This window comes from Podarcis erhardii (genome assembly GCF_964252035.2).
Source record: "Podarcis erhardii genome assembly, chromosome: 1".
NCBI lineage: Eukaryota > Metazoa > Chordata > Lepidosauria > Squamata > Lacertidae > Podarcis > Podarcis erhardii.
The window spans coordinates 23,421,858-23,443,147 of NC_138497.1; the positions used below are offsets into that span (position 1 = coordinate 23,421,858).

The window sequence follows — 21,290 nt, forward strand, 5'->3', positions numbered from 1 at the left end:
ACAATAAATTTTCCACACTGGGGATCCACCTGACTTTCCTATGCCACTGGCTACTGTTTTTAATTTGAAAGACTCCCACTTCATATAGCTGCATCCTATGTGGTTCTAGCAACAGATGAACTGAGGAAATTAACATGGAGGACAGGTCTCCTGTGTAGTTTTTGTATCAGAGCCACTGACCCTCATTTTTATGTGAGGACTACGGGAAGATTTCTACGTAGCCTGTTCCTGCCACATAATTTTAAATTCTGAAAATCTATCCCCACAAGCATTTCTGAAGCTGGATCAGTTTATGAGTCCTGTTGCTATTAGGAGTCACTGTGACGGAACTTGAACTCTTCCAACTGTCAGCCTGTGGAACCCAAGATAAAAGCAAACAGTTGGCTGGCTCTCTTGGAAGTGGCAAAGATGGCTCAGCAAAACTGATACAGCCTCGGCAAAGAAGGCATGTGAGAACCTTCCTTGAAGGAAGGACAGTTAAAATTATTTCCCTTTTAGAGTTAGAGCAGCCATTATTAAACAAGGGGGGGGTGGAATAGCAGGGATTGTAAAGCCCCATATTTTTTGTTCTCGTTGCATGGAGAGCTTTGTGTGGAATTTTTAGAGAAAAATGGAGGGATTGGGCATCTTTAAATTTGTCATTTACTCGCCTTGTAATCAAATCAAATCAAATTGAAGGGTCTGCATCTGGGGTGGGAACTAAATCTTCTTTCTGCCATAGGTGAACCCAGGGTTTGGAACAGGAAGCAGGTTTCAGCTTGCAGTTTCTATAGCACCTGAGGGGACTCTTTGATGACCAAGTATGTTGCTTTTACCTGCATCCTTGTTGTCTTCCTTGGTCACTGTACATATCATATGACTATTGGGGGACCAGCTTTATATATAGCTTTGAATTAAATGCACATTTATATTATTTTTACAATTACAGATGGCGCTGTTGCAGCTTTCTCTTGTGCTTGCAGCTGTTCTACAACTTTCATCAGGACTTAGCTACAATGTAAATGGTAAGCTGTGTTTTACTTTATTTCACCTTCCTATTCTTGCATACGGGTTGGTTAGTTACTAGTGCACTGAACTTTGCAGCCATGCATTTGCATGTGCTGTGATTTGCAAAGGACTCCATAAAGATCAGAACTTTATTTTGTCCAAGTGATGTATCATTATAGGGCCCACCTTTAAAAGGGAAATGTGTGCACACAGTTTGGGGAACTGAATCCAATATTTTTATATATATATATATAAAATCTACGAAAATCTACGAAAATCTACGAAAATCTATATGAAAATCTACGAAAGCATATATATATATATATATATATATATATATATATATGCTTTCGTAGATTTTCACGGGTACAGGAATGCAGGTTTTGGTGTCCTCGGGTGTCTTCCCGTGTAAAAGTTGGGGTGTCTAGGCGACGTTTCGACGAGGTCTCACTCGTCATCTTCAGGCTGGTGCTTTCGGCTTCTTGTTACTGGAACAGAGCAGGATCTCAGTGTTTGAGTTCCTATAAATACTGTAGAGGGGGTGTGGTGTATAGCCTCCAATGTTCTGGGCAGAGAGGAAGTTCCCAGGCTAGTGTGCCTTTTCTTCTTTTGTTCCTTAATTACTTGAGAGATATCTTGAGTGATTTCTTGAGTGATATCCTGAGTACCACTTAGGTGGGTCATTAGGTGTGGAAACCTGCATATATATATATATATATATATTACTGCAGCAGGTTCAAGAAGCTTCTTTAAAAAAAACCCACCATATTAAAGAGCAAGAGATATTTGCTAATGATGTTGAATGTGTGTTGTCTAGGAGTCAAGTGAGCCACAGTGAGAGAGCTTGGGAAGATACTGACTGAAGCACAAAGGTTAATTTGGTTGTCCAAACCCATGCGGTCTAGTCTTGGTTTAAAGATTATCATAAATATATTATTTATTTTCTTATTGCCCACCCTAATTCCCATGTCTCCCAGTAAAACTTCCTTCCTGAGACTGCTAATAATATCAAATGTTGTTGATGTGATTATTACTACTGTATTTTTTTCATTTATAACTCACAAAAGCCAATGCGATCTATTTCAGTCCCCAATTTCATTTTTTATTTGAGTTTCAGTATATTCTAGTTCTGTAATATCATCTTTGAATATATTAGTGTTCAATATATTTTTTTTCTCACTCAGTGGTGGCCAATTCGAGTTTTTCTTGCTACACAGGAGATGAGCGGAATATGTCATCTATTTTTTTATAAATATTTATTAAGGTTTTTAAATATAAATGCACACATAATAAACAATCTTACTTCTTTTACAACAATTTCAACACTTTTTTGGACTCCCTCACGTCTCCCGCTCCCATTTACATCGTTAAAATTTTTTTCCAGACAAATTATCAACTTGTTTACAATCTCATGTCCACTCATTCAAATATAATCTAGCACTTCTTCCAAAAAATTTTTATATTTTCTTTAGTCTCACTTATCATCAGATTTAAATCTAGTTTAGTGGTGGCCAATTTTTTATAATCTAGCATCCTTCTTAACATTCAACCAAATTACAATGTTTTTGTAGATACATCTTAAATTTCTCCCAGTCTTCCTCCATCTTCTCTTCTCCCAGATCACGGATTCTGCCGGTCATCTCGGCCAGTTGCATATAGTCCATCAGCTGCATCTGCCACTCTTCCAGTGTGGGTAGATCTTGAGTTTTCCAGTTTTTTGCAATGAGAATCCTTGCTGCCGTTGTTGCATACATAAAAAATGTTCTATCCTTCTTTAACACCTTCTGGCCGACAATACCCAGAAGGAAGGCCTCTGGTTGGAATGTTGATGTGATTATTACTACTATATTTTTTTCATTTATAACTCACAAAAGCCAATGCGATCTATTTCAGTCCCCAATTTCATTTTTTATTTGAGTTTCAGTATATTCTAGTTCTGTAATATCATCTTTGAATATATTAGTGTTCAATATATTTTTTTTCTCACTCAGTGGTGGCCAATTCGAGTTTTTCTTGCTACACAGGAGATGAGCGGAATATGTCATCTAAGGCAATTAAATTGTTTCTTTCAGATAAAAGTTTGGTAAGTTTCCAGCAATGTATTTCCAGTTGCAATTGAATGGGGAGTAGTTCAGCAAATAATGCATTTGTATTATGGCAGTGGGGAATAACTTGCTGATACACCATTCTTTGGCTCAGCAGAATTAGCTAATCAATTATTTTAGCTATTTCCCTCCCCCCTCCCAAATTTAGGGAAAGGGAAGGGAAGGGAAGGAGAAAGTAATTAAAATAAGGGCGTGGTACTATTTTATAAATAAATACCAACAACAGTAAGAAAGAACTCATCGTCAGTTCACATTATGGATACCGATAACCATTGGTGCATAAATCATAGAAGTTCATTTAAGTTCTCCAAATGTCCAGATAGATACCCACACAAAGTTGATATCTAGATGACATGCCGTATTTTTTTGTCTATAAGATGCCCCTGTCTATAAGACGCCCCCTATTTTGGGGGCCTCAAAATTTTAAAAATAGGCGGGATTGAGCTTTTGGGGAGGATTATTTGGGGGGAATGCAAAAAATTGCTCACCTGCCAAAATGCAGCAACAACCGAGTGACGCAAACGGAAACCACCTATCAGCTCTCCGATTTCCACCAGTGGCCACCAATTATGCTGCCGCTTGCTGCGACAAGAGCAGCTGTGTATTAGCTGCCGCAGCAGCAATCAGGTGGGTTAACGGCAATCAGGCAGCTGTGACGCAAGCGGTTGTGTGCTGTGTTCCGGCGGGTGAGCGATTTTTGGGATCCCCCCCCCAACAATCAAGCAGCCAATGCAAAAAATTGCTCACCTGCCACAATAAAGCACAAGCCCGAGTTTTTAAGTGGCGATTGGCCGCTTGATTGTTGGCGGGGGGGGGGGGGGAGATGCCAAAAATGGCTCACCTGTCGGAACGAAGTATGAACCCGAGATTATAAGTAGCAATTGTAAGCGACATGAGCGGTTGTGTGCTGCGTTGAGGTGGGTGAGCGATTTTCGGCACCCCCTCCCCAACAATCAAGCGGCCAATCGCCAATTACAATCTTGGGCTTGCGCCAAAAAACCTTTCGCCCGTCACTTCTAAGCATTACCTGTGTATAAGACAAGCCTAAATTTTGAACCTCATTTTTGGGTCAGAAAAGCTCGTCTTGTGCACAGAAAAATGTGGTATATTTAAATGGATTGTTAGCTCTCATCACTAACTTAATCGGAAGCGGTTAGACTCAGAAGCTTAGCTAAATGGAGTGAAATATTATTGGTTATTCAGACTCCCCTTGGATTTAACAACACCATATGTGATTTAAAGAACTTTTATTTATTTATTGGCATCATAATAAAACATGGTATTGCAGTTTGTTGAAATAAACAATAAAAGGGTGTTCTAGCTTCTGAACTTGCTGCAGCTATGAATATAGCCAGGTAATTTCTTTTACGTGCTGCAGGGCTAATGAGTCTGGAATCAGGATTCTCCCTTTCTTCCCTCCTGTCCTATGGACAGCATGAACTTCATGGAGCTACATCAGGGGTTGCCAACCTTGGGGGGGGGCAGTGGACACATTTTGAATTTGTTTTTTTTTATATAAATATTTATTAAAGTTTTTAAATATAATGCACAAATAATAAACAATCTTACTTCTATCACAGACATAATTTCATCACTTCTTTGGACTCCCTTGCGTCTCCCGCTCCCATTTACATCGTTAAAAGTTTTTTCCAAACAAATTATCAACTTGTTTACAATCTCATGTCCACTCATTCAAATATAATCTAGCACTTCTTCCAAAAATTTTTATATTTTCTTTAGTCTCACTTATCATCAAATTTAAATCTAATTTAGTGGTGGCCAATTTTTTATAATCTAGCATCCTTCTTAACATTCAACCAAATTACAATGTTTTTGTAGATACATCTTGAATTTCTCCCAGTCTTCCTCCATCTTCTCTTCTCCCAGGTCACGGATTCTGCCAGTCATCTCGGCCAGTTGCATATAGTCCATCAGTTGCATCTGCCACTCTTCCAGTGTGGGTAGATCTTGAGTTTTCCAGTTTTTTGCGATGAGTATCCTTGCTGCCGTTGTTGCATACATAAAGAATGTTCGGTCCTTCTTTAACACCTTCTGGCCGACAATACCCAGAAGGAAGGCCTCTGGTTTCTTAGTGAAGGTATACTTAAATACCTTTTTCAGCTCATTATATATCATTTCCCAGAAGACCTTCACCTTAGGGCATGTCCACCAGAGGTGAAAGAATGTTCCTTCATTTTCTTTACATTTCCAACATTTATTATCAGACGAATGGTATATTTTGGCAAGTTTAACTGGGGTCATGTATCATCTATATATCATTTTCATTACATTTTCCTTCAGAGCATTACATGCGGTGAAGTTCAGCCCAGTGGTCCACAACCTTTCCCAGTCCTCAAACATAATGTTATGCCCAATGTCCTGTGCCCATTTTATCATAGCCGATTTAACCATTTCGTCTTGTGTATTCCATTTTAACAGCAAGTTATACATTCTAGATAGTACCTTGGTCTTTGGTTCTAACAATTCTGTTTCTAGCTTCGATTTCTCCACCTGGAACCCTAACTTTTTGTCATTTTTAAAAACTTCTTTAATCTGAGCATAATGTAACCAGTCTCGCACCTTATCCTTCATTTTCTCCAAACTCTGCAATTTCCAATTGTCTCCATCTTTTTCTAATATTTCCCAATATTTTGGCCATTTGGCCTCCATATTGGGTCTTTTTCGGGCCTTAGCCTCCAGAGGTGAAAGCCACCTTGGAGTTTTATTTTCCAATAAGTCTTTATATTTTGTCCAGACATTAAACACTGCTTTCCTGACAATATGGTTCTTAAAGGCCTTATTGATCTTAACTTTGTCATACCATAAGTATGCATGCCAACCAAAAGCATTGTTAAAACCTTCCAGGTCCAGTACGTCAGTGTCTTCGAGAAGTAGCCAGTCTTTTAGCCAGCAGAAAGCTGCGGCTTCATAGTACAACTTTAAGTCTGGCAGGGCAAAGCCCCCTCTTTCTTTCGCATCTGTTAATATCTTAAACTTAATTCTGGGCTTTTTGCCCTGCCAGACAAATTTAGATATATCTTTCTGCCACTTCCGGAAGCACTCCGTTTTGTCCACAATCTGTAGTGTTTGAAACAAAAATAACATTTTTGGCAATACATTCATCTTAATAGCAGCAATTCGGCCTAACAAAGAAAGCTTCAATTTTGTCCAACTATCCAAGTCTCTCTTAATTTCAGACCAACATTTTTCATAGTTATCCTTGAATAGACTCAGATTTTTTGCTGTTATGTTTACCCCTAGGTACTTTACCTTTTTAACCATAGTTAGTTCTGTTTCTCTCTGAAACCGTTCTAACTCTGTATCTGTCAAATTTTTTCCCAGCACCTTGGTTTTCTGTTTGTTTAATTTAAATCCCGCCACCCGACCAAAGTCCTGAATCAGTTGTAATACTCTTTTCGTACTAGATTCTGGCTCCTGCAGGGTCAAAACTAGGTCATCTGCAAAAGCTTTAAGTTTATATTGTTTCGCTCCGACCTGAATCCCTTCCACCAGCCGGTCCCCTCTGATCATGTTCAAGAGCACCTCCAGAACCGAGATAAATAACAGAGGGGAGATCGGGCAGCCTTGTCGTGTTCCTTTTTCAATTTTGAACTCTTCTGTAACCACATTGTTAACTATCAATTTGGCCTTTTGTTCTGAATATATTGCATCAATCCCATTCTCAAACCCCCGTCCCACTCCCATTTCTTTTAAATTTCCCTTCATAAATTTCCAAGAAATATTATCAAAGGCCTTCTCCGCATCTATAAAAATTAACACTGCTTTTGTATTTATATCTGTTTGCAAAAGTTCCAAAATGTCAATAATGTTCCTAGTATTGGCAAACATATGTCTACCTGGGAGAAAGCCTGCCTGGTCTTTATGGATTACTTCATTAAGAACTCTTTTAAGTCTACTTGCCAAAATGTCTGCAAATATTTTATAATCCACATTCAGAAGGGAGATGGGACGATAGTTTTTAAGTTGTGTCTTTTCAGTTTCAGATTTTGGTATCAATGTGATAAAAGCTTCCTTCCACGATTCCGGCGCCCTCTTCCCCTCCATAATTTCATTACAGACCTCCATCATTGGTTGGATCAGATAGTCTTTTAATGTCTTGTAATACTTGGAAGTCAGGCCATCTGGCCCTGGAGATTTGCCCAGTTGCATGTTCTGAATGGCTTGTTCAATCTCTTGTTGTGTTATTTTGTTGTTCAGGATTAATCTGTTTTTTTGTGACAACTTTGTTAGTCCATTTCTTTCCAAAAATTGTTTAATCTCAGCCTCATCTTGCGGCCCTTGAGTGTATAATTTTTTGAAGTATCTCTGGAAGCACTTTCTAATTTCCATGGGGTTCTGAATGTTTCTTCCTTCAATTTCTAGATTTGTAACTGTGTTTAATTTCTGTCTTTTCTTCAACTGCCATGCAAGCAGTTTCCCACATTTATTCGCCGATTCAAAAGTTTTTTGTTTCATTAATTTAATCTTCCATTCTATTTCCTGGTTTATCAGTTTGGAATATTGTGCTTGGTATAGTTTAATTTCTCTCAGAATCGGCTGTGACTTCGGATTTGATCTTAATTTCTTCTCCAATTCTTTAATTTTCTGCAAGATCTTATCTTTCCTTTCATTTTGTGTCCTTTTCTTTACGGCGTTCTGTTGTATCAAGAACCCCCTCATCACAGCTTTGCTTGCATCCCAGATAGTTCTTTTTTCCACCGTAGTGTTCATATTTATCTCGAAGTAATCCTTCAGAGTTTTTTGGGCCTTCTTAATAATCTCCTGATCTCTAAACAAGTTGTCATTCATCTTCCATCTAAAGGGGCCGGTTGGCAAAAGTGTCATATCCATCTTCAGCGCATTATGGTCGGAGCAGGTCTTTGGGCAGATTTCCACTTTTCTTACCTTGGGTGCCAGACCTCTAGTTATCCATATTTGGTCGATTCTTGTCCAAGTCAGCTGGGCTTCAGAGAAGAATGTTCCCTCTCTTCCCAGGGGGTTCTTAGTTCTCCAAATGTCAATCCAGTCCATATTGTCTATCATTTCAAAAAAGGTCTTTGGTAGTCTGCCGTCTTTTGAAACATTTTGGTTTTGTGACTTATCCATGTTAGTCGATACGACCCCATTCATATCTCCCATCATAATGATGTTGTTGTAGTCCAGATAGTCCAGCATAATCTCATGCAACTTCTTATAAAATTCCGATTTCCCGTCATTTGGTGCATAAATTCCTAGTATCAGAATCTTTTCTCCTTGATGTTGTATCTCAATTGCTAATATTCTTCCATGTTCATCTTTGAATAAAAATTTAGGTGACAGGCTCTCTTTTGCATATATCACCACTCCTCGCTTCTTTACTCTGTCCGAAGATATAAATTCTTGACCAAGTCTTTTGTTTATTAACACCTTTCTATGGAGCCTAGTCACATGTGTTTCTTGTAAACAAATAATGTCCAGTTGTTCTTTTTTTAATATATGAAAAATTTTCCTCCTTTTTTCCGGGATGTTACAGCCATTAATATTCCAACTCAAAAGTTGCAGAGACATCCTGAGTAAATCTGGTTATTTTTCGAGGGGTGGTACCTTATTCAAAGGATCTTCAGGATCCAAGGGTGCAGGTACCTCTGGTGTTTCAGGCCCTGGAAGTTGATCAATTCCTTTGTGAAGGTCCTCTCCGTGTACGTTCAGAAATTTATCTCTATCTTCCAATGTTCTGATTTTGATCTTCTTCCCTCTAAAGGTGAAAGATAATCCTTGAGGGAATTCCCACCTAAAGATGATTGAGTTGTTCCTTAGCAGTCTTGTCAGCTCCAAGTAGTTAGATCTAAGATCCAACAGTTGTTTAGGAATATCCTTGTAAATCTCAATTCTTTTGTCCAAAATGTCCAGTGACTTTCCGTAGTGTAGGCCCAAAATCTTGTCCCTTTCCTCCTTTGACCTCAATATTATCAAACAGTCTCTGGGCTTCTCTTTCTTTATAAGTCTCCCAAGCCTGAAAGCTGAAACAATTTTAAAATCCTTTTCCTCTAAGCTCCAAAATTTGGAGAATTCTTTGGTCAAAAACTCAGCTAGGTTGCCTTCTTCCACTTCTGGTATTGCCCTTATCCTTAAGTTGCTCTCCCGGTTCCGCAGTTCAATCATAGATAGATAGGTCTGGTGTTCACCTACTTGTTTGCAGAGTGGTCTTACCTCTTGTTCTAAATTTTCAAGTTTTTGGCTGGTATCTTCAGCCAATTTCCGATTTTCCCCTGCAGCCTCCTTCAATTCTCCAATTGCTTGAGTATTCTGTGCAACTTGTCCAGATAATTTATTTAAACATTCTGTGTTTTGGTCAATTTTATATGTTTGCTCATCGGCCTTCTTGTCCAAAGATTCTACTTTCTTGTCCAAAGATTCCAATTTTTCAAAGATTTTCTCTAAAATAGCAGTGCTTGCCCCTGAGGCCATATCTTCCAATTGTAATTCCTCAGTTTCTCCCTCCCCTGCCCGTGGCAGAGAGGCAGCTTCTTCCTCAGAAGGCAAAGTAGGCACAGATGATCTACGTGCCTGTGAGGCTGCGGTTAAAGTTGTCAAAGTTGTTTGTTTAGCTCTTCCTCTCCTTCTTGCACCACTCATTCCAAAGTTATCTAAAAGTCAAGGTCAAGCTGAGTTGTTCCCATAAGAAAGCAGCAGCCCAGATGGTAACAGTCAACAGAGGGCCGGGAAAAGGAAAGTAAAATAAAAGTCACTGCTGTAAGTCCCAAATCCTCTAGGGGGAGTTTAAAATATTTCAAGGAAGAGATCAATTCCAATTAAAATAAAGTCAGATTTCAAAGTCCAAGAACCTTCAATAAAAAGTTTTTCAGCAGAGTTAGGATTTAATACAGCAACAGTGTTTCTGATGGTGCAAACTGGTAATCCAAATGCTTCAGAGTAACAAGTTCAAACTCTCTCAGATTGTTTCAAAGTTCAGATTCAAAGTATCCAAACTGCAAACTGCAAACTGACAGCTCAATTTCTCAATTTCTCAGGCAGCTCCAGCACCTGGGTTTTTTAGTTAAAATGTAGCTCCAAGAGAAGAAAGGTATCCCCATGCAGCTAAAATTCATAAAGTCCAGCACATAAAATTATTATTCCACTTAAGGTAAAGTTCAATGGGAGCTCAGATCAGATAGTTTAAAAGGTCTCTGCCTCAACTCCTCCAGCTCTTTGCGTTCAAGTTCAATGGGAACGGAAGACGGACTTCCTGTTTTTCGTCACTCCGCTTTCAGCCAAATTTAGTACTTTAAAGTTCCAAATTGTATAGAGTCAATTATTTACTCACGGGTTGTTGTTTTCAAAGCAAAAATTTCAGGAAGAAAGGTCAGCGCTCACTGGCAACAGCTACGCGGCTTCGCTCCGTTGATTGCGGAACGACCCTCAGCGCCGCTACCCCCTCCGCGATCGGGAGCCCCTTATGGGGTTCCTTCAGCGCTTTGAGAGCAGCTCCTGGCGCCCGCCGGGTCCCAGGACCGCAGGCTTCTGCCGCCTGCGGTTTTCCGATGTGGGTCTCCGCTTCGCCGTAGCGGACGACCCTTTCTCAGCGGAGCTACCCTCTCCCGGTTAGAAGAGGGCAGCCATTGCCTTTTTGCGCCGCCTCCGGAAGTCGGACACATTTTGAATTTGAAGGAAGTGCTGTGAGTGCCAGTCACAAAATGGCTGCCAGGGGGAGTGTGGCACAACACATCCTGGCTGCTATGGAGGGGCATGGAAAAACACAAAATTAGAAGTATCTGAAGAAGTGTGCATGCACACGAAAGCTCATACCAAGAACTGACTTAGTTGGTCTTTAAGGTGCTACTGGAAGGAATTTGTTTTGTTTTGACTATGGCAGACCAACACGGCTACCTATCTGTAACACAAAATTAGACACATTAGTACAGCCATTGCTGCTGCTCCCACCCGCTTCCTGAACAGCCTGCCCATGGTTGGCAAGCAAATAGGATGGACCAACAGGCAAGAAGGGAAACCATCCCTGCCAGTTTTTGCCCTGTGCAAATCCTTCAAAACCAACCAGATTGTGAGGGGTCATTTTTTTTCTCTTTTGAGATACAGTGGTACCTCGGGTTACATACGCTTCAGGTTACATACGCTTCAGGTTACAGACTCCGCTAACCCAGAAATAGTATCTCGGGTTAAGAACTTTACCTCAGGATGAGAACAGAAATCGTGCTCTGGCGGTGCGGGGGCAGTGGGAGGCCCCATTAGGTAAAGTGGTGCTTCAGATTAAGAACAGTTTCAGGTTAAGAACAGACCTCCGGAACAAATTAAGTACTTAACCCGAGGTACCACTGTAAAACTTAAAATAAAAAGCCAGAAGAAGGCCTGGCCTGGTGAAGCCCTCCCTCACAGGTCTTCCTCCAGGCACAGCTCCTTATGAGGAGTCCCAGGGCTGGAGGGTAGGGCAGGGCAGGTGGAAGAAGGCCTGGCCTGGTGAAGAAAGCCTTGCCAACACTGCCTCAGGATATTGTCAGGGATGAAACAAAGGGCAGCCTTGATTGCCCATTTAGAAAGGAAAAGGAAGGATGGCAGGAAGGGGCCTTGGGGTGCAACAGAAGGTCAGACTTAAACATTTTAGGCGTTTTGGCTAATTAAACCATCTATGACCTTTTAAATGTGTCGGGGGGGGATCTATTGTGGGATTTTTTTGCTATTATGTTACATATTTTGTGCTTTTATATTGTAAACTGCCCTGTGATATTCAGGTATATTAATTTGTTAGATAATGATAATTTTCTATACTTTAACCCTAAACTGCCTAATTCTCAGTGGCACCTGCCCATGCCAGCCAAAAGCAGGCAAAATCACCTGAGAGAGGGGGAGGGCAAGTTGTCCCACAAAATGAGGATTTCTACCTTCCTTTCCTTTCTGGCTCCTTAAAGCCTTATTTATTGCAGCTTCCGCTTTTGAAATCAACAGTCCAGTTTGTTAGGTTGCCATTTAAAGTTTTAATAATTCCAGATGTTGTGGATATGTGTTTTGTATGTTAATCCTGGGTTTTCCCCCCTTGTTAAAGATTGTCCGCTGTCATTTGTATAATATCAATAAGCCCGACACCTTGGAGAACAGACGGAAGAATCTAGTTCTTTTTACTTCAGCTGGTCTTGCTCCCAGCATCCAGATCTTCAACAGTACCTACTCCAAAGTCTTCTACTTCAAAATGACTCTGGTAAAGTATTCCGGAAGGGCTCATAGCACATCATTTACATGCAAAAGGTCCCAGGTTCACTCCCTGGCTATTTCCGGTTAAAAGGGATCAGGTAGCAGGTGGTCACCTCTGCCTGAACTCAGGACAGCCACTATCACCAATATTAACCGGATATTAAACAATGCCATAACATTCGGCTGGAAACTTACAGTGGCCCAATGTGTAGCCCAAGGACCACATGCAGTCCTTAAGACCTTTTTTGTTGGCCCTCAGCAACATTTGACGCCCTCTCAGCCCTTGCATTGCCTTCCCAAAGCCAGCTAAGTGAGGTGCTTGGTTTGGGAAAGGAGGCGCAAAGGCTCTGGCAAGGTACTAGAACCCTATTACCTCCTTCCTGAAGCTGGGAAAGTGCTAACTGCATCAAGGCAGTGTTTGGCTCACAGATTACATGGTCAGAGTACTCTTGCAGCCCACTTGGTATAAAAGTTGGGCTGGCCTGAGCTAGATGGACAAGCAATCTGACTTGGCTTAAGGCAGGTTCCTGAGGTGCATCTGCACTCATGGTTTTAAATGTTATTTCTAAGGTTTTAAACGTTATTTATAAGGGCTACCTGCAAAATTTCATGTTTGGATCTCAATGTTTTGTATAGACATGTCTGTCATATTGGATTTTATTTAGGATAAATGGGTCTTTTGGGAGCAAAATATATAAGAAACAAACAAGACTTCAAACTATAATATCAGTTAGTCCAAGCATTTCTTTAGAACATGGGTAGGCAAACTAAGGCCAGGGGCCAGATCTGGCCCAATTACGTTCTAAATCTGGCCTGCAGACGGTCGAGGAATCAGCATCTTTTTACATGAGTAGAATGTGCCCTTTTATTTAAAATGCATCTCTGGGTTATTTGTGGGACCTGCCTGGTGTTTTTACATGAGTAGAATGTGTGCTTTTATTTAAAATGCATCTCTGAGTTATTTGTGGGGCATAGGAATTTGTTCATTTTCTTTCTTCAAAACATACCGTGTATTCTTAAATATAAGCCAACTTTTTCAGCACATTTTTTATGCTGAAAAAGCCTCCCTCGGCTTATACTCAAGTGAGGCGGGCGGTGGCAGAGAGATGAGCCCTTTCTCGCCGCTCGTCCCTCTGCCACCGCCCGTAAGCTATGAGACTATCAGCTACCAAAATTCATAATTGGAAAATCAGTCCGCACTTAAATGTATGTGACTCTTCAAGTATTTAAGACTAAAAATCTTGGGTTACCATCCTTTCTTTAAACAAAAGGGAGAAGGTGTGGATTCGTGGAGTATTAAAATCAACCGAGAAGAGTTAACATATAATACAGGTTAGAGATTTATAATTTCCACTTATTTACCCTCACTGGCTATTGATGCTTCCTTGTGTTGTTGCTGCTGTTTTTGTACTCACGTAAGGTGGTGCCATGTTTTTCATTTCAAAAGAAAAATTTTGCACAAAATCCTGCTAGCAGGGGAGAAATTTGACAACTTGGTAGTGAGCATTTGGCACAATCTCAAATGGTGCATAAGTAGTATACCAACTTCAGTGGAGAGAAAGCCAGTTTCGGGTTAATGTATATTGCACTTATTTTTGTAACTCACTCTATCTGGTGAAGGGTGTGTTATAAGTCTGAATAGAAAAAAAGAGAAAAATAAATTGGCCAGAAAAAATATGCAGGAATGTTCATTACTAAGAATTCAGTTGAAGAGCAGTGCACCATCGTAGGCAACATTTGAGAAGAGCATGTAGGCATCATCAACTTTGGCGATTGCTCGTAGCCGAGTAATATTGACGTACGCATACAGCAATGTCCACTTGTGTCTATCTGCAAGTGGAATGGGTTTCCACTTGTGCAACAAGTCTTTGCCCCCTGTGGGCCCTTGAAATTTGCTCCAGAGGGTTTGGTCGTGGGGATTGCAAGAGGGAGGAGAAAAGGAAACCATGTTGTGTGAGCAAAGGCCTGTTTGCTTGACGCTGGATATCACCCATAATACTTGTGTACTTATATGACTAATCTGTCTCTGTCTTTCTTGCACATGCCGCTGAAACAGATGTTAATCCAATTGAGGAATGGTTTGTAAAATTTAATATGCATCATGGTTTAAATATGTTCACTACTACGGGAACCTTGTTGGATATCGTACGAGGTACGTCATAACTCAGAGGGAGTGTTTGCGGTTTTGTAAGTAATTCTGGTCTATTGGAAATTAGCACGGACACTAAGTATAAAGTTTTCTGAATTTATTCATATGATATGGAAAGTTATATTTATATTCCGCTTTTTTGGCCCAAAGTCTCCAAAGCAGTAAACAACATTGATACATATGAATACAAAAGAAATGAATGATAAAACTGCAATACATCATCATCACAATAATAATAATTTATTATTTATGCCCCACCCATCTGTCTGGATTTCCCCGGCCACTCTGGGTGGCTCCCAACAGAATATTAAAAATACAATAAAACATAATGTGTCACACATTAAAAACTTCCCTGAACAGGGCTGCCTTCAGATGTTTTCTAAATGTCAGGTAGTTGTTTATCTCTTTGACATCTGATTGGAGGGCGTTCCACAGGGCGGGCGCCACTACCGAGAAGGCCCTCTGCCTGGTTCCCTGTAGCTTTGCTTTTCGCAGTGAGGGAACCACCAAAAGGCCCTCAGAGCTGGACCTGTGTCCGGGCTGAATGATGGGGGTGGAGACACTCCTTCAGGTATACTGGGCCGAGGCCGTTTAGGGCTTTAAAGGTCAGCACCAACACTTTGAATTGTGCTTGGAAACATACTGGGAGCCAATGTAGGTCTTTCAGGACCGGCGTTATATGGTCTCAGCAGCCACTCCAAGTTGCCAGTCTTGCTGCAACATTCTGGATTAGTTGTAGTTTCTGGGTCACCTTCAAAGGTAGTTCCATGTAGAGCGCATTGCAGTAGTCCAAGCGGGAGATAACCAGAGCATGCGTCACTCTGGCAAATGAGTCCATGGGCAGATAGGGTCTCAGCCTAGGTAGCAGATGGAGCTTGTAGAAAGCTGCCCTGGACACAGAATTAACCTGCACCTCCATGGACATCTGTGAGTCCAAAATGACTCCCAGGCTGTGCCCCTGGTCCTTCAAGGGTACAGTTACCCCATTCAAGACCAGGGGGCCCTCCACACCTGCCTGCCCCCCCAAAACAGTAATTCTGTCTTGTCAGTTGAAACAAAATATCATACTGGCAGGATTTCCAATGGCCACCATCATGAAAAAAGAGAGTATCCCGTGTGTGTGTGTGTGTGTATTTTACTAAGAACAGGTCTAAGGAAGGTATTCGTTACTTGAAGTGGTCTCCTAGTACTCTTCAATTGCCAGCAGACTTAGACAACCTCATCTCTTCTGTATGCCTTCACCCACTTCTGTATTTCCCCCTACCTTCAACCACAGTGATGGCAGTCCCATTCCCATCCCCCACCCCAACCCTGGACCAGACTGATAACATCCCTTACTCACCTCCAATGGTGTTCTCACAAATTTCAGAGATAGTCACATATTTACTTCACTCGACTGTATTTTCTTTTTAAGTAAAAAGCAGAAAGAATTTTTGCTTTCTTAAACATTAGTGCTCTTTTGCAGATCCTCTTCTTCAGTGGTTTTGGACCCTTGGTGAAAATGTGGAAGTTAATGATACATTGTCTAAAGTAGCCAATATCAAAATAGCAAAAACTCCTTGTGCAAGTGATGTAGCAGTAATTGGTCTGATTTATACAACAAGAAAAATAGGTAAGTGTCTTGCATTTTTACATAATTAGCTGATCCACCAGCTTCGTTTTCCAACTGGGTACAGTGGGATGTAAAAGTTTAAATAAAATAAGTGTACTTGTTTACTCAGAAGTAAGTCCCACTGTGTTGGCTAGGGCTTAATCCTATACTTGCTTGGGAGTAAGTCTCATCAAATGCAGTTGGTTTTGCTTGTGAGTGCATTTGTTACACTTCTACTACACATGAGTGTTCTGCAACTAGCTGTTAACCTGTGAAATGCTGGCTCCGTGTGCATATGTGTCCCCTTGGGGAACATTGTGTGCGAATCTAGGTCTATTATTTCAGGTCAGTAGGGGTGATGGTGGAAACCCTGCTTCTAAAGAGGACTTGCCTGATTCAATCTGGATAGATCACCACCTGGATCAAATCATGAGTCCACTTTAGAATTCACATTCCAGCAAATTCCTTTATGAGATAGTCTGAGGGTTCAGCACTGCCTCTGTTCCTATTTACTTTTTTCCCCTTCTAAAATGTTCCACTCTCTAGTAGGGTTGCCATATGTCCGTAATTTAACTGGTGAAAATAGTGTCCGGGGGGGATTTCGGAAAATCGGCTAAATGTCCGGAATTTTGAACTCAACAACTTTGAGTTTCATTATTTTCTAAAATAATGTCTGCTCAATAGCTTTGAGTTTTCCCCAAAAAGCTCAGCAACTTTTACTTCTAGAAATACAGCAACCCTAGGCAGCAGGGAAAGGACTTCTTGCTGCCATGTGCTTTGAAAAGAGTAGAGGAGCAAGTTCCCCTTGGAGCAACAGGACTGAGGACATTCTGTTGTTCTCAGAGGGCCTGGTGCAGCTTTCATGGACAATTCCCTCTCACAGCAATGGAAAAGAATTTGTTGTTGTTGTTTTAAAAAAGATCATTTGCAGTTTTGCAAACCTTGTGCATCGCTGGCACTATTTTAGCTCGGCAAGCAATGACACTTGCATACTGAGCATTCAAAATAGATGGAATAAATGGTAGGTATGCATTTTTTGAAATGGTATCCCCTCCCCCAAAAAAGAAACAATTAATTTGAATTATTTGCTCACTGGTTTCTTTGTTTTTAGTCAAATATGTGTGTGATGGTAAAAAGCATGACTGCTAGAGCATTTTGCTGAGAATCTCAGGTGGGAAGGAGAGGACAGGACACAACCACTACACTGCAGCGTATTCTACAGTAACCACAGGAATACACCAGGGATATGTTTGCAGCTGTCCCCCACCCCATACTGAACCACCTGCTTGTGCTTATTAACTTAGATATGTGGTACTAGTAAAGCAGGCAGACATGCTTTCTTTCATTGTGTGCAAGTAGGTTTGAGCTGAGTATTTAAGGTCTGTAACTACACCTGTGGATACAGGGGCACTTATTTCTGGATTTTGCTGCTGTTGGGGTGATAAGTTGTGCTTCTACCCAGGCTCAGCATCTATTTGTAAATAAACTCAAATATCACAGAGAAACCTCCAGTCATCTCTTCATCAAAAGCGAACCAAACCAGCTACACTGCTGAAATTTCTGGGAAATATGAAGCTTTATAACAGTGTCATAAATACTGGTAGCCTGGCTTTATACTGTGATTCACTTTTCATGTAATGCATTGTTTTCTTTTGTATTTGTAGGACTAATTGTAGGATTGACTGACAGCGGATTTATGGATGGGGATACGGTATGGTTTAACTTGTCTGCTACCATTTGTGCCATCTTGGAAAACGGTAATTCTTATTTTCAGTTGTTTAACTGACCCATATGCATTTCCTTTTTATTTGTAGCCTGTCTTACCCCAAGGCCTTAGAACATGTTGCACTTTCATAGAATATACAGGGTTGGTCCGAATACAGACTACACCCCTAAAATGAGATCTCTCAAAACATAGCTTCTCTATTTATAAGAGTGTCACTAGGGACTGCACTCAGCTTTTATATGAGCCAGATTTTGGGGGGAAGTGTGACCTATATTCAGACCAATACAGTAATTGTAGGTCTCAGAGTGAAGGTTGTGGTGTGATGTCCAGTTCAAAACGCTAGGATCCGGAGAGCCCTCCCTCATCCCTTTTCTTTGGACAGTGATAAGAAAGAATCTCTGCCTCCTTGGGTCCCAAATTTCAGCTTCTTGGATATGGGAACCCTCATCCCTCAGCATTTAGGGTCTTCTCTCTCTGGGGTGGGATTGACAGGTCAGATTCTACAGCCTGTTTAGGGCTTTTGACTGACGCCAGCCTTGAATCTGGCATGTTGGGCTACTGGTGCTTTCAGCTGTGGTTCCCAGGGTTGCCCCCCTTTTTTTTTACTCTGGAGTGCAGACCCTCCAAGTGTCCCTATTTTCCAGAGACAGTCCCAGATTTACAGGAGCTGTCCCGGTTTCTGATTTGATCCCAGAATGCCCCACTTTTTCTTAGGATAGCCCTATTTTCATCAGAGAAATACTGGAGGGTATGGAGTTATCTGACCCCCAAGGCATCTGAAGGCAGCCCAGTATAGGGAAGGTGGTTTTTCAAATGTTTAATGTTCTATTGTTTTTTATATGTGTTGGAAGCCACCCAGAGTGGCTGGGGCAACAAAGTCAGATGGGCAAGGTCAGAAGAGTCAGCCTATGTTCTTGCTGCCCCCTGAACTTGCCTTTGCTATATCTTTTTTAAAAAATGCAGCAAAGGAGCACGGTTCGAAAGAGCAGATTTCATCACTCCACCCTCTCTTAAAAGCACATAGATCTAGACCTTCTTCAAATGCATATCAGGTGCATGGATTGCCCAACAGATCTGGGTGTCTCAATATGGGTGTAATTTGCCATGTCTATAACAAGTAATGATGGAAGTCTGAGAGATGCAACTCAGGTTACTCACAGTGCCTTTTCTCTCCTCAAGATTGTTACGGACTTGCGCTTGTGGATCTCACCGTAACAAATACTCGTCTTGTACTCCTCACCTCACTAGGATTATTTATCAGTGATGATCTGCGCATTAAAACTGGAAAGCTGTTGCAGGTACATATGTGCACTTCTAAATATCCCTGTGTCCCTTCCCCCCAATCATCTAATGTTTTAAAAACCACTGGTAAGCATACTGCGAAAAAACTAAGTTTGGAAGATCTCCAGTGCCATACATGTCTGCTCAGAAGACAATCTCATTCAGCCTAAGACTATAACCCTACTATACACATTTCCTGCAAGTAAGTCCCATTGAACATGGTGAGAACTACGTCTGGGTAGGCACATCTAGGATTGTGTTGTTAATCTGTGTACTAATTGTTCTCTCCCCAGTTCACCTGATGAACTAAGTGTATGAAGAGGCTAAGCTGGTTGCTTCAGCTTAGCTGCATGGCTTTCACAAGCCATTCTTGTGTTCCTATATCAATAATTTAGAAACTTTCACCACTTTGGAACTAAACCAAGTTTTACTGCCTGTGCAACGTTTCTGATTGATGTGTGGAAAAGTATATGAACTAGACCTTTGAAGGGAATTTGTATGTGAACCATTTTAACCTTACCAAACATGTGGTCTTTTTCTATGCTAGGGGAAGTGGGAAACTTTGGAAGGAACTTGAAAGGGCAAATTTTAAAGGTCTTAACAGCCTGGAGCAACCTAGCCAGATGGGCGGGGTATAAATAATAAAAATTATTATCATATTCCCATGCTTCACTTTTGCTGCATATTTTGTGATTTTAAATATCTGCTGGGGTCTCTCAATAAAGAGTACTTGCCCCAAACTTGGATCTTGGTATCCAGGACTTCTCCTTTGTGTACCTATTTTTTCTTTGCACCAACAGTAGCTTTGCTGCAATTAATAGATACCTCTTATATTAAGATCAATCTCTGTGGCCCTGCTTCAGGAGTGCTACCTTTAGACGTGAAGGGGTTTGTGACAGGGCCTTTTCTGTTGTAGCCCCTTGTCTTTGGAAGCCTCTCCGCAGAGAGTTTTGCTGGCATCATTGTTGAATTATTTTTAGTGATGGGTATGGTACTTGATTTCCTTAGGTGTTTTACCTGTTGGTTTGTAGCTATTGCTTATTTCCTGTTATCTCACAGGAAAAGTACATGCCCTGGCTAGGTTGCCCCAGGCTATTGGTGGAGGCAGGCTTCTTATGTCACTCAAAACAACCAATGATCATGTTAATAATATTGAGTGTAAGTGGTAAATGAATATATAAAGTAATACACTTGTGAAATTGCTTGTGAAAAGTGTGGGAGAAAGTGATTATTCATACAATTTGGTCTTACTGTGTTTTATTTCAGTTCGGCAAACCAACCTTATGTGGCTTTGAAATGGTGAGAAATTGCTAAATGTTGTGTTTGTTGTTCTCAGTGGTGTGTTTTTTAACATCTCACAAATAATGTTTTCTGAAACTCTTTCTGGCATTCATTTTGTTAGCCATTTAGAAATAAGTGTCCCAAGGATCATAAATCACGTAGTATACGGATCCTAACAATGAAATCCAGAGACCCTGGTACACTGGGCAGAATGCTAACATTGGCTTAGTATTGACATCAAATGTGTTGTCTGAATCCTATGCATTTCCAGCTGCAAGTTCAAATGTAAATGGCAGCACTCTAAAGGAGAGAAAACATAGCAATATATTGTGATACACACACACACCCCAGCACTGACACAATGCAATCTCTGTATGCTAGGCAACTGATGCCTGCAAGTCAGCCGTGTTGCTTCCATGCCCTCACCCACCTCGACGACACATAGAAGACAGAAGCTTGCAGGCACACACACAGAGCCCAATAAACATCGCTTTGTAGCGACCACACAGTTGACAGGAAAACTCACAGGGAAGAAAGGTTGGCTAGCTCACCAGAACCCTTGGGTGGCTTTATGGCTCCCCTTGGGAGAAGACGTTAGACAGAGGATCCACAAATGTCGGGGTCTGAGCAAACAGCGCCTCAGGAAGGAACTTTTTGACAACGTGAGGGAAGGACCACAATGGGACAAGTTATTCCTTCACTGGGAACCAGGCTGAGGTAGCAAACAGAGGGAGGACTTAAGGCCTGCCAGGCAGAAATATGGAATTAAGGCAGCTCTCACAACTGTCATGCCAAAGGCACAAAATGGGAAGTTGCACCTTACACTCCAGCTCCCTTAGCCACACAGCTATACAAGCATCAGAATGTTATTTTTCACTCCCTAGCTTCCCACAGCATCAGGAATCAGTTGCTTGATGGCCATCGCCTTGCTTTTAATTTTCTCATAAATTGAATTTCATTTCTCCACCCCACCCCCCCATGCTGGCCAAC

At 41.1% G+C, this 21,290-nt stretch overlaps 1 protein-coding gene across 9 annotated transcripts in view; it reads left to right on the top strand.

The window, feature by feature from the left end:
• Positions 1-21,290, top strand: part of LOC309340347 (cation channel sperm-associated auxiliary subunit beta-like) — a 52,535-nt gene that overhangs the window by 141 nt on the left and 31,104 nt on the right. The window contains exons 1-10 of one of the 9 annotated variants that reach the window (XM_081859030.1): positions 99-445; positions 929-1,004; positions 2,979-3,070; positions 12,127-12,279; positions 13,544-13,604; positions 14,329-14,424; positions 15,887-16,033; positions 17,677-17,769; positions 18,918-19,036; positions 20,286-20,318. In XM_081859030.1, coding sequence (XP_081715156.1) covers positions 929-1,004; positions 2,979-3,070; positions 12,127-12,279; positions 13,544-13,604; positions 14,329-14,424; positions 15,887-16,033; positions 17,677-17,769; positions 18,918-19,036; positions 20,286-20,318 — 870 coding nt within the window. In that variant the 5' untranslated portion in view covers positions 99-445. Of the gene's footprint in view, positions 1-98; positions 446-928; positions 1,005-2,978; positions 3,071-3,688; positions 3,779-4,453; positions 4,577-10,716; positions 10,748-10,974; positions 11,131-11,546; positions 11,669-12,126; positions 12,280-13,543; positions 13,605-14,328; positions 14,425-15,886; positions 16,034-17,676; positions 17,770-18,917; positions 19,037-20,285; positions 20,319-21,290 lie in introns of those variants that run through there. The other 8 variants (XM_081859031.1, XM_081859034.1, XM_081859037.1 and 5 more) reach the window with 8 other exon arrangements.